Genomic DNA, 14,467 nt, shown 5'->3' on the forward strand with positions numbered 1-14,467 from the left:
AAGCAAAGTTTGGTTTTACTTACATCTGTGTTACAGGAGCGATACCGTTTCCTTTCCCCAAGGCAATATTTTCCACCTCCTGAAGGTCTGAAAACACATTTTGTTTAACATGTGAATATATAGTATATATATAGAGAGAGTACATATATTGCTTAACCAAAACATATTAGCATTTATTTTAGGAAAATACAAAATTTGACATCTTTCTAGTTATTAAAATATTGTTAGCAATAATGATTATGGTTGTTGAACATAAAAACTAGGGCAGTTTGCTATGGATAACTTTATAAGACTTAATTGTCATGATTTATGTTCTTAAGAAAATTCAATTAAATAAATTTATTTTCTAATTATCATACTAAGTATGTGCTTAGTTCAACACCATGAGTTTAAAAATCACTTACTTATAATGAAAAACCATTTGAATCGTATTCAATAAAACACATAATCTGATGCTATCTGTTTATCGAGTAGGCAATGGTAAGTTTACTATTTTTTTCCAGACTGGTAATGAAAGCATACTAAATAACTCTCTGGAAACAGCTTCAGTTCAAACTAAATAATACAGAAATGAATTTCTATCTCATTACGTGAAGTTTGAAAAATTACATCTAAATATCAGGGCTTTGCATTGCATAAATACTGTGTAATACACTCAAATCAATGAAAAAGTAAGATGTCCAATATTTGATTACATAAATTCAAGTATTTAACATCAGGGAAAGCCATATGTTATCATTTGGGCATGCTATTTTAAATGGAAAAAACTAACTTCTTTTTTTGAAAGAAGTCCAAGTCATTCTCTTATATTACTTATTATCACAGAGATTTATAGTTTTGGTTACTAATTTACAGTAGCTTGCAGTTGAACTTAGGTAATTATTCTGTACTTGCTTGAAAAAGGTCAAGTGTAATTATAATTTTGGCCCACTGGTAGTCAATGGAATAATTAGTTATATTTTGAATATACTTTGAATGCCAGTGAATAGTGATTCTAAAAAGGAAAAGGAATGGCCTGGTTTAAATCAGCTTGGGAGAAATGGTTTGGTCAGACAAAAACAAGGGCGTGGGGATGGTGGTAGCATGACTAGTTTATGAGTGGGTGACAGTGAGCTAGCTCTGTTTAGCAGAATGATAATAATGGAAAGAAAGCTGGAGCATGGAAACACAGAACGAGTGCAAAGGGAAATAATTTCAAGCTAAAAAAAATTAAAAGAGATGAAAAGAGATGTGTAGAGAGGGGAACCAAAGAGGGATCCTGAGTTAAGAGGAGAAAAATAAAAAATTAAAGCTGACTATCTTTTACACCAGGAAGGGCGGGGGGGGGGGGGGGGGGAGGAAAGCAGAAGTGATAACGTTATTAGTTGAGAAAGAAGGGCTGCAACCTGAGCTCTAGACAAAAACGGGGAGCACTTGATATGCAGGAGCTAAGGAGCAGTTTCGTCTTGGGGCAAATAGGAAGGTCCAGCTGGGGGACTGGTCCACCTGTAACGGGCACTGGTGGGAGGGCGAGGCAATACAGGCTACCAAAGAATACTGATGGGGCTGGCCTTTCGCCAGGGGGGCTCTGACCGGAGAAAAAGAGTGGTGGGAGAGGAACAGTCCGACCTGCATAAAATAGTCATGGGGAGAAAAGTGGTGGCAACTCCGGAAGATGATTAATAGGGGCATGTGAATGGAAACTATTTTAACACATGGGCACTATTCTTTTCATTGTGATTTGTGATGCGAATCAAGGCATTTCAACCCTTGAAGTGCTCTCATTGGTCCTTTTAATACTAATGTAGCAGTAATAATTTTATGTGACATGTGAAAAGACCTTAGGTTTCCTGGGAATAATGGTAATGTAGCTAAGATCAGACCTGGATTCATCCATAATTCAGTAGTTTTTGGAGGAGGAAATCTATCTGATTATTACTAGATTAAAAGTCTGGCTACACCTGGGATAGATACACAATGCTTTTTTTTTTTTTTTTTTTTATTTTATTTTTAGTTACACAGTGAGGGGGAAGGGAAAAAAAGAGTCTAACAAGGCTCTTCCACTTTCCTGTGCCTATTGCTTGTTCAGAAGACAAACACTTGGCTCACTAGTGAAACGTTTTTACAGATAACATGTGAAACCACAGCTTTGAATCATTTCCAACTGTGTCTTTTTGTTGGCTTCGGCTTACTTTAGCTACTTACGCTGGACTGTCACAGTGTCTTAGGGATGAGGAGACGCCTCCCCCGCAGGTCCTGCTGCACTCTCCCCATAGTGACCAGGGACCCCAGCCCCCATCTATGCTCTGGGGCCAAGTGCCAAAAGGAACACAATCTCCCTGATAACACCACTGCAAGATTTCACAGAAAACACAGAATTAGCTTTTAGGCAGATAGAGCTATCAGGTTAGAAACACATAAGGGTCCGGCAATGACCAATTATAGGCATTAGCATTCTCCAACAGATAACAGACGGAGGGTTCTTTAACTGTTTAGACAATGGCGAAGGTGCATGTGATTTGCAAATTATCTTTAGTTAGGCAAAGATTTATAAACCTCTATTATGTACCAGGAGTCTAGAAAAAAAAACTTGATTTACTTCCTTTTTTCTTATTTCTCTTCCTCCAGAATCCTAGTGTTTCTCATTAAAGAGACCTCAAAAGTCTTTTTTAGATATTTTAGCATTAAAAATTTTTTCTTTATATTCCACTATTATTAGACTCATGGAATGATAACGCAATATGGAAAGTTCCCCAGTAAGGAATTTTTATGATGGTAATTGCTTTTACTTAAAAAAAAAAAGCTGGTTGAGGCTACAATAGTAAAAGAATGTGTTGTGGCATTTCATCTACACGAGTCCTGCAGACATAATAAAAGTAATGCCAAGATACTAGGGACAGGGTACAAAAAACTCTTACATATGCTGACTAGCCATGTGTATAGTCCCTGCATGAACATGTGTATTGGAATTCTTTCAGCTTTACTCTGCAGTAAACCACACATACTGCATGGAAGTAGAAAGCCAGGAATAATTTATCGAGACACAGACATCACATAATCAGGTCATAACTCTAACATGATAAATCTTATTCACAGAATATGGTAAAAAAAAAAAGCCTTTTTATTTTTTTTTTAAACCAAGCCTTTCTAGGCCTTTATTGGGGCATTTTTCTGAATTATCAAATTTTGACACACCATCCTGATGCTCTGAAAGTCATTCGTGTATATGAATAACAATAAGAAACATTTATTAGAGTTGAATAACTGGCAGCAATGTCAGACTGTTACATAAAATTCAACTTTATGTTAAAATATAATGGTATTCTAACATTAGATGCTTAGAAAGTAATCAGTTTATTACACTACTTCCACATATCCAGTATTCTTTCACTTTTGACTATTTTCATGGCTACCACCTCAGATGAAACAGGCAAATGGAATAGCTTCTACTTGGCCTCTCTGCTTCTACTTTTTTCTACCTATAATCAAACCCAGTCCTTAGTAAACATTCAGAGTGCTTTAAAAAGAAAAACATATTATCACATCATGTCACTCTTTTGCTTAAATGATTGCACTACTTCCCTACTTACCTTAATTCTGGTCAGTAGTGGCCTTTGTGATCTGACCCCTGCCTCCTTCTCCACTCTTACTCTCTCTTGCACAAATTGGTCCAGACCACTGGACTTCTTTCTTTTCCTCAATACACTAAGTGTGTTCCCACTTTGGGGCATTTGCAATTGCTGGTCCTTCTGGGAATATTATTCTCTCAATTACTTATGTTACTGTTTTCTCATTATTCAGTCTCAATCAAGTGTCCTTTTATCAGAGATCTTTACTTGACTACCCTTATTCTGAAAAGGGTACTCCCCGTTACTTCCCACGCTCCCACTGCTAACTCCAGATGTAATAGAGATTACATCCTCCTGTGTTATTTCCCTCTTAGCACTTACCATTATTTTAAATTACCCTGTTTATTTTTCAAATTACTTCTTTAGTAATTATCTCTTCTCATCAGTATATAACACCAAGAGATGCACATATGGCTATTTATTTATTTTAAGAATTATGAACATAGCATCATACTCATTTTAGGCAATTCATCTATGCTTTGAAGGGAAAAATTCAGCAACAAATCTAAGTGCACAAATAATCAACTTATTCTAGCAAAATATATCCTGAGAAGCAGGATAGCATGATGGTTGAGAACTGAGACCTGAATAGAAACTGAGATGCTGAGTAACTAATTTGACCTGTCTGCTCCTTAACTTCCTCATAAATAAAAAGCTAAATAATAATACAGCCTATAGCATGTGAGATTAAACAAAGATAATGTGAAGAACAGTACATAGGGAGTAGAAAGTTATCTGATACATGGAAAGAGTTCTGTAAATGTTAGTAACTGTTGGGTAAATTGCTTAAATTCTCTGGATCTCCATTTTCTTACCTATAAAATGGGAATAATAACACCATCCCTCTAGCAGGGCACATAAAGTGATTAGAACAATGGTAGTGTCATATTAGGCCTTCAGCAAAATTAGCTAATATCACTGTTAATATGGAATGCTCACATGTAGGAATGAGGCTTATGCAACTGCAGAGATCTAAATGTAGTGTGGACAGCATTTATAACCTTCCAAAATCCTGGAGAAAGCTAAGTTCCTGCCAGCCCTAGATGATGGTGCAGATACTGAATTCTTGGAAGGACACACAAATCTTCCAGAATGTGGAAAGCAATCAACAAGCACCCTTAGAAAGATAGGTTTCTCTCCACAGTGAATGATGCACATTTATCATCTCTTCCTATAGATGATGGCCCTGAGCATTTTTTAAAAATTTCTTGTAAGAATTTTTAATACCCTTTATTTTAAAAAATTATCTAAATTAAAAAGACAAAACCAAAAATAGTTGGCCCATTTCTCCAAACCCTGGCAACCACCAAACTGTCCTCTATTATCTATGAAACTGATTTTTAAAAATACATATATATTTAATTTAATACATTATATTAATAATATAATATATTAATAATCAATACATAGCATTATATAGCAATAATGGGCTATTTAAATTTAATTAAAATTTGAAATTTAGTTCTTCAAACCCAATGGCTACATTTCCAGAGCTCCAAAGCCACACGAGGTTAGTGCCCACTATAGTGGACAGAGTAGATAAAGAACATTTCATCATCACAGAATGTTCTATTAGAAATGTTGAATGTCTACAACAGCATCTAACGTAGTAAAAAAACAACAAAAATTTATTGAACGAATGAGTTCATTACTTAAACTACAGAATTCTGTGTTCTATTCTGGTTACTGCAAGTAAGGAAAGAAATAGAGATACTGGAGGAAAAAAAAGTCAAATTCATCTTTGTTTCCATGGTAGTTGCATTCAGCCAATTTTCAGTATTTGTAACAAGATAAAAGAATTTTTATTTATTTTTAAGAGAAGTTCTGGGGGGATCCCTGGGTGGCTCAGCGGTTCAGTGTCTGCCTTTGGCTCAGGGTGTGATCCTGGAGTCCTGGGATCAAGTCCCGAGTCGGGCTCCGGGCATGGAGCCTGCTTCTCCCTCTGCCTTGTGTCTCTGCCTCTCTCTCTCTCTCGCTCTCTCTCGGTCTATCATGAATAAATAAATAAAAATCTAAAAAAAAAAAAAAAAGAAGTACTGGGTGATTATCATTTGTCCAAAAAAAATTAGGCAAGAGGGGGACTGGGGTGGCTCAGTCTGTTAACCATCTGCCTTGGGCTCAGGTCATGATCTCAGGGTCCTAGGATTGAGTCTCACATCAGGCTCCCTGCTCAGCTGGTCCCTCTACATGTGCTGTCAAATAAATAAATAAAATGTTTTTACAAAAATTAGGCAAGAGAAAGTAAAAATTTGCCTATAAGGCAGAACATTTTTTTTTTTTTTTAAGATTTTATTTATTTATTCATGAGAGACACACAGAGAGAGAGGCAGAGACACAGGCAGGAAGAAGCAGGCTCCACTCAGGGAACCCGACGTGGGACTCAATCCCAGGTCTCCAGGATCGGGCCCTGGGCTGAAGGCAGCGCTAAACCACTGAGCCACCTGGGCTGCCCAAGGCAGAGCATTCTGACTTCAAGTCTAATAAATATTAATGTAGGACATTGAGAAAGATAATTAGTTTTATGAAAATTACCATGAAGGAAAAAATCTTTCTGTCCAAGGTGGTGAACCAGAGACAGTTGGCTGAACTGATAAAACAGTATCAACCCTGGGAGCAGGGCTACTGATAATAAAATACACTTGAGGGAGAGAATATTTTAGCTAACAGTTTATGGCTTACTTAATTGATTTTGAAGACCACTATTTGTATATTGATATACCAATTGTGTTAGGACTTCACCTATACAAAAGTCACAATTTGGGCCAAATAATCTCCAGTTTCACATTTTTGTTATTACAAGTAGCTGTGTATAATATGTATGCCTGCACTTATTTTCCTATGGGAATAGCTGAGCAATGTATTACTGACCAGCAATTACTGATTTTGTTCCCCCTAGTTTCAATTAATGACAACACTTAAAAAAATGCCAAATCTTAAAATTTACCATTTCAAGTTGGAAATTTAGCATTTTTGATGTAAAATAATATTAAAATTTGATTTTACATTTATTTTATACAATCACAGAGCTGCATCTAAAAGCTCAGAGAGATTTTGAAATTCATGTGGTCTAAGTGCTTCATTTTTTCATGGAAGAAACCAGAACCTTAAGGAGGCTGACTTGCCCAAAGTCACTTACTGGCAGAAAAAGGATTATCTGTCCAAAAATACACAAAAATCAGTGGGGAAAAAAACAATGTAGGAGTAGGATTATGCATTTGAAGTATATTAGAGTATTAAAGTATACTGGACTATATTTATTTCATAAAATACAAAATAACACTGGAGATAAAAACTCTTAGTGTACTGCTACATGTTATTTCAGATTTCTTTGAGTATTCTTATAATTTATAGATAAGACTTTTTTTGCATTTTTCAGGGGACAGAGAAATGGTGAAGGCCATAAGAATATTGAATGACAAAAAAAAAAAAAGAATATTGAATGACATAGGTTCCAAAATATTTTATAATATTGTTATAGATGTTTCTGGGATGCTCACAAAATGCAGTACAGGGAGAGAAGTTACATAAGTTCTCTTGCTTTCCTTTTAAAACGTATTCTTAAGGTAAAAAACAAACAGTATTCAGTTTGTAGGATGCTCCTCGGTTCTCATCATCAATTAACATCTACATTGCAGTAGTATTTCATAAGTGGCTTGCTAGAACCTTTTATTGCATAAATTCCTGCTATTGGATTATACCTATTCCATGGAGTTATAATGTAATAGACAATTGTATGAGAAAAGTTAAATAACAAATATTAATGGCTAAAAAATGAAGAACTCAAAATTGTATTATAAGTATCAGTCATCTAGCAGTTGACAAGAGACTAGTGTCTAGCTTAATAACCAGTTAACAACTTAGACAACAAGTAAATTCAGTCTATGTAGTCTGTTTTATAAAACTGAGTTCTTATTCTAGCAATCAATATCCATGGTCCAAAGCAAGTGATTTTCTTTTTTCAGATTCCCTAATTATAAGATGGGTACTAACTTTAGTTTTTAAATCCAATGTGGTTTGGATTAGGACAACTTTAAAAATTAGTCTATGCAGACATGCCTTCAAAAAATTATAAATCTACCAAAGGACTTGGTTGATATTGATCTCTGGCAAAACAGTCTTTTGAGCTTTGTTTAGTTTCCCTCTACTTTATACTTAAGTAAAGGACATCTTTCGGATTCTTGTTATTTCTCTGCTCCAGCGCAGGTAAGTATCTTGATGTAGTACATGATTTTAGAGAAGAAACTTATTTAACTTAATAATAAATGCTTTTAAGGAACCTCCAGGGAACTTTATGTGGATCAAGTTATTGGAGACAATTTTCTAGATTATTACATGAATCGATATACACCAAGATTTTAACGTAAGTCATAAGTAATATAATTAGATTACACAAAATAAAGCAACTTGAGGTATATAAATCCTGTAAGCACATAAAGCTGAGAATTTTGAGTGCCGTATTTTCTACTTTTCTTATTTTTTTTCCATCTGAAGTTGCTGAACCCATAAAAGCTCTATTTCTACAGGCACAGAATTTTACTTAATTTCTTAAACTGCAGAAGTTAAATATTCAGATGGAGACAAGTTTCCTTTATCCTCAAAAATTATATCCAATCTAGTGATTTAGGACTATTCTAAGTATCAGTCTTGTTACTTCAGCCTAAATTTTCTAGATAAATTGGGTAAATTTGGCCTTCTTTTTGCTAATTCAGATATGCTAAACCAGATTCGGACAGGTGATAGAAGTGAAACTATCACATTTCAAAAATAAAATCTCATATTGCTCATTCTTGTTTTTCACATTCCTTCTAAATAAAATAAATATGTTATTAAAACTATCTAGAAAGATGATACATTCCAGTGAGGCTTTAAAAGTTTTCTTAAGAAACACTTACCCATTAATAATCAACATCCTTTGATATTAGACCACTCAATTTCATGATCTACATAGGGAATTATGTTCAAACAAGATAATATTACAAATCAAACAATCTAAATGAGAATTTGTCAGAATTCCACAAAGCAAAATTTCAACATGAGTATAGACATTATTTTTAAATATATATAATATATATATTTTTAGTAAGAATCATTTTAGGATGTGATTATGGTACATCTTGTACCATAGCCAGCACTTTGGGTCCAGCCAGCATCTGGAATGAGAGACCTCTAAGGAAATCCTAAGATTTTGAGGGAAGTGATTTTGGTGATTCAATATGGAACATTCTTCCCAAGTCAGAAAAACTGAGAGTTGGAGCATAGCACTATTAAAAGCTTTATCTTTCTGCTGTGCAGGTGCAGGAATGCAAAAGCTTATTTCAGCCCAAATTCTAAATCAGAACTTGTCATCCCATACTATTTAAATTTCTAGAGCAATTGAAAGGACTATTCTTTTTTCACTTCCTGTGTTTATAGTTTGGGACCCAGTCAAAACAGAATATATTTTACTCTTAAGTGAATTAAGATCTAGGGCTGCAAATGTCCTATTTACATATCTAGTGCTTTCAAAGGGTATATAATAATCCTATTCTAATACAGTCCTATGTCTCTCCCATGCCAAGATTATTAGGAATCAGTGTTAAGTATGAATAGGCCTAAATTCTGGGCTATATCTCTAACTGGTCTTGTAGAATCATTAAATCAGCATTTTGGCAATAAACCAAGTATTGGAAACTATTTTGGTCACCATCAGAGCTTGCAAAGATTGAGTTTTGATTTTCCTTAATGTCCTGTTCAGTAACAATGCCAACACTACTATCAGAGTTTTTACAGTCTAAACCGTTGTTTATTATTTTATCACGTATGGCATCCCTCTGATTCCTGTCCAAAGAGCTATTGTTGATGCCACGACTAAGGAAAGTTCTTTTGGCTGAAAGCTATATTGATTGATTTGTAGGAGTGTGACCTGTGGATGCACAGTACCAGCGCACCGTCTGGGCTCATCAAATTTCCTCCTTTGGTTAATGCTACTGTCCCTGAGCACATCCATTCTGACCATATGGTTCTTATTCAATACTTGAATGGCTTATTCAGGCAAACATCCAATGGCTGTAATAGCGATGTCAGACCCCCCAGGACTCACGCAAAGATCAGTTTTTAATTTTTTGGCCATATTTCTTACTCCATCTGCTAAATGTGCATGGAACAGTTCCCATACTTACATGGAACATTTGTGGAACTGCGCCCCCGGGCAGGAATCCCATATCTTTTGCAGCCAGAGTTTGACGAGATCATTGTGGATCCAGTCCTCTGGATATGTCTATGCTATCACTTGAGCAATATTTCTCCCCTCCCCTGACCTTTTTTTTTTTTTTTTTTCTTTTTAAAGGATTTATTCAAAACACAACGAACAGCTTTGGTTTTATCTTGCTGGCTAGACAGGATGCAGGTTTTTTTCTTGTTCCTTCTGAAGACAGTAGTTTTGAAATTCAAAGTTAAGATCAGAGGCCAGTCATGGGTATTCCATTCATGTTTCTGAGACACACAAACTTATGCTTACACTCTTTGATGTTCGTTAGTGCCAGTTAAGACAGTCTGGTGAAGAATTTCCTGCCTATCATCCAAGGTTGGAAAATAACAATGAAATGAATGATGATGCTCTAGTAACATACACTGGCACCTTCCCTCTGAAGAAGCCCACAAAAAGCTCTACTGAGATATTATTTTGTTCTATCCTCACAAGATCTCTACAAATGTAGAAATAGACCTCTCTCATTTTAAAGTAGAGATTCGTTATTTTGCCAGTTGTAACACAATTGTATATTCTTTCTTCAATGTTATGCCCACAGTGCTTTCTGACTGTAATTCCTGAGATAACAAATCATTACAGGTAGGTATGTGAAAATTTCACTTAGTATTAAAGGGTTCAATACATTGTCACCCCCAATCTCAGGTTCCGAGACTGTGACAATAAAAATTTGCTTTTTTCTCTGCAATTTCCCATCTGAAGGTAAAGTAAAATCAGAGGCAGTATAGAGGGGCAAAAGTTTCAACTTTGGAATTAGAAAGACCCATCCTAGAGTCTCAGCTCTGCTTTTAAATTGCTTTGCAATCTTAGGCTTTCAAGTCTTACTCTCTTCATCTGTAAAATGGGGTTAAAACAGTACTTACCTCATGGGAATTTTGCCAATACTAAATAGAACAAATATGTGCCTTGCACAGTGTAAGTACTTTAAAATTTTTCATTGTCATCATCATGATCATCATGGTTACTAGTAATGGGCAACTATATTTTAATGCCACACAAAGTTGACTAGACCAAGCAAAATTGCTACTTTGTGTCACTGACTCTTCGCATGGCTATTTTGGTTGGAGTTCTAGTTTAATTTCTTTTTTTTTTTTTTTTGAGTTCTGTTTTAATTTCCAAACAGATAAAGCCTTAAGAGGAAAATCTGCATTTGGCAACTGTAAACATGCTTCCTTTTTAAGGAAAAAAAAATAACTGAAATCGACAATAAATATTCATAAATAAATAACATGGCAAGTTCAGTTAGTATAAAATAAATAAAAAATAAAGAATGGCTCAGGTCTCATTTCTAGTTCTTTGTATTTTTTCCCCTTAAACTTGTAGGTTGATCTAGTACTTTGAAAGCCTTTTCATAAACTCACTGTTAATAACAGAGATAGTTTGAGGGTCTTCTCATAGCACTCTGCCCTTTTCTTTTCTACGAGTCTGCTACATATTCGTTCTTTTCATTCACTCATTTAAGTTTCGTTAGTGACTTTCCTAAAGCTGTCTGTTGATCTTCCACGTCTCTGAAAGAATGGCTAACATTTGTTTTGTAGATCAATTTTATTTATTTGTTTGTTTGTTTGTTTCAAGTAGGTTCTACACCTAGCATGGAGCCCTGTAGATTAATTTTGGATGGTGAAATCTAACATATTGACTATATGAAACTATGATGTTGTGGATGTTGAATGCTCTCTTGGCACACAAACTTAGCTACACTTACAAAGTTCTTAAATAGTCTTTCTTGGAACCTAAGATGTTCTGTTGAGGTATGTCAGAAGCTGACAAGGGTCCACGGACAGGGTGAGGAGGTAGGCAAGGAGTTCTTTTAGCAAGAGTATATCCATTGTTTCAAATATATATATCAGAATTCTGTAGACTTTGTTTGAAGAAAGCATTTAGAGATCAAAAAGTTGACAACCATTAACTAAGATTAAGAATGTGAATCTCGGGCAGCCCGGGTGGCTCAGCGGTTGGCGCTGCCTTCAGCCCAGGGCGTGATCCTGGAGACCTGGGATCGAGTCCCACGTCAGGCTCTCTGCATGGAGCCTGCTTCTCCCTCTGCTTGTGTCTCTGCCTCTCTCTCTCCTCTCTGTGTATTCTCATGAATAAATAAATAAAATCTTAAGAAAAAAAAAAAAGAATGTGAATCTCTGGGGTGCCTGGATGGGTCAGTTGGTTAAGTGTCTACCTTCAGCTCAGGTCATGATCCTGGGGTCCTAGGACTGAGCCCCACATGCTCCTCCCTGCTCGTGCTTTTTCTCACTCTCTCTCTCTCTCTCAAATATATAAATAAAATCTTTAAAAAAAATGTGAATCTTTAGGGATGTCTGGCTGGCTTAGTCAGAAGAGCATGCCACTCTTGATCTAAGGGTTGTGAGTTGAAGCCACATGTTGAGTGCAGAGATTACTTAAATAAACTCTAAAAACAGAATGGGAATCTTTAGAAATCAAATATGTTTTTGCCCCATTTTATTCACTTTCTCTTGTCTGTCCTTATTTGTGTGTATGCACACAAATATAAAAGTATTATATCTCTGTTTATCTAAATTTAAATTCAATACTGTTAGCTTTAATATTATTGAGAGTTTTTTCTTGGTATTCCTCAAAATTGTCTGTAATTTCCCCCCCAAAATATCACCTCTCTTACACATGTGCAAATAGCTGTAAGATATAACATTTGGGGATTCTACTATTAAGCACAAATGATAAGATATTAAATATGTATCTACACATAAATGATTAGTGGGATTGAGCTATATGTTTTCAGATAGATAGCCACTATTAATGGTTTCTTTACTTGAAATGATTATATATTTTATATAATTTATAATTTATATAATTTATAGATTATATAATTTATAGATTTTATAATTTATAGATTATAATTTATATATATAATTTATAGAATTTATAGTGTTTAAAAGAATGAATTCTTTATGCTTGGGATTTAAAAATAAAGTAAAATAAAGAGTCATCAGGCTTAGCGATAGTATTATTCTAGGCAAAAAGAAACTGTGGCCCATGGACTAGATCACAAGAATAATAATCAATCAGGGGCAAATAAAGAAAGGGATTCTCACCGTAACTTTCTCCCCTCACTATTATGTATTTCTTCTAAGTACAGATTGATGTAAATTGCTACTTCTCGTTGACAAGAACTGCTGACTCCAAAATAAACCTAGACTGTTGTTTCAAGAATGCAGTTCTTAATATTTTCTATTACTTCAGTGAAAAAAAAAAAGAAAGAATTTTTGGTAGTGTGTGAAGGTCTCTGTATTTTTATTGGCTACTTACAAAGTCTCAAAAAAAGATCCCTAATCCTTTAAAAATGACCCTATCAATTCATACATTTAGCACAATTTACCAACATTTCCAAACTCAGCATGGAAAAGCCATCAACATGGCACTAGGTCACGGGTCCTGAATGAAGCCGTCAGCAAGGATTAATAAAACTATGACAGCTGCCCAAAAGCTTTCATTCTTTTATTTAAACATCAGATTGCAAACTGAAATTCAGTGTAATCTTTGTTGAAAGTACCCCAACTAACATGGAAGAATTTAGAAATGAGAACAGAAGACAGTAGTAGCTATTATTATAAATTTAGTAGGCAGCAAATAAATTCTAGAATTCATATTTATAGCAATTCCTAAAGAATTTCAGAAATAGTATAAACTATTCTTATCCTTTTGAACAATTCTTAATAATGATATTTTTTCGAAAACTAGACCAATGAAACTAATATTATTTAGCTATAATTCCTATGCTCAGTAAATTGTCTGATCATTCCTCCAATACTTGCCCTTTCTCTTATATTGTAATTTTAAAATAAACTCTAGGTTTGACTCTAGTAATAAAATATATTTGTGGGTCACATAATTTTCCTGAGAATTATTTATCAAAGAAACATAAACTTATGTGACTAAACAGACCATATTATATGACAAGATTATTGTTGGATTTTCTGTTCAAATATATACATATATGCACAGAAAGGTGTAACTGAGCCAGAATAATCATCACTGTAATTTCCTAAACATAGCAGATGCACAGATGTCAATCTGTGCCAATTAACTCATTAGGCTAGATATCTACTATTTTCTCATGCATGATTTCCTAGTAGTTGAATACCAACACCAGAAATGGATCAATTTAGTCTACTTGTCAAATAGATAATAAATCATTTGAGCTTACCCCCTTTTCAATATTCCCAGTTTGACAGAGTGTTCCTTCAGCTGCAGGAATACTGTTGGTGACACAGCGGTTGCTTTTGCTGAGACACCAGAGCTCTCTACACACTTCCTAGGAAAGAAGGCAAAAAGCAAGTTGATCAGAAGTAGAGACTAAAATCACGTCCACTTCTTCCATAAAATATACCTATGTGCACTCGGCATTACTTTACTAAGACATCCCAGGTGTTTTCCTGCTGTTAAAGCATAAGAGATGAAAATTTTGGAAGGAGATTCTTATGCAAGATGTGTTACCCATTTGCAGAATCACTTAAATAATTTTCTTTATAATTCTTATTTTAGTGGATAAAGAATATCTTAGTTTTTATTAGAATATTTATTTTATTTTATTTTTTTAAAAAGATTTTATTAATTTATACACAGAGAGGAGAGAGAGAGGCAG

General features: G+C 34.7%; 1 protein-coding gene across 4 annotated transcripts in view; it reads right to left on the reverse strand.

The window, feature by feature from the left end:
- Positions 1-14,467, reverse strand: part of ADAMTS6 (ADAM metallopeptidase with thrombospondin type 1 motif 6) — a 297,356-nt gene that overhangs the window by 89,958 nt on the left and 192,931 nt on the right. For all 4 annotated transcript variants that reach the window (XR_007406729.1, XR_007406731.1, XM_049103149.1 and 1 more), the window contains exons 12-14: positions 14,030-14,137; positions 2,185-2,330; positions 24-87 (exon numbers count right to left, since the gene is read on the reverse strand). Coding sequence is in view for 2 of the 4 variants with exons in the window: in XM_049103149.1 (XP_048959106.1) it covers positions 24-87; positions 2,185-2,330; positions 14,030-14,137 (318 nt within the window). In the remaining 2 variants the exon portion in view is untranslated. The remainder of the gene's footprint in view (positions 1-23; positions 88-2,184; positions 2,331-14,029; positions 14,138-14,467) is intronic.

The sequence above is a fragment of the Canis lupus genome, chromosome 2 (genome assembly GCF_003254725.2).
Source record: "Canis lupus dingo isolate Sandy chromosome 2, ASM325472v2, whole genome shotgun sequence".
In the NCBI taxonomy this organism is placed as follows: domain Eukaryota; kingdom Metazoa; phylum Chordata; class Mammalia; order Carnivora; family Canidae; genus Canis; species Canis lupus.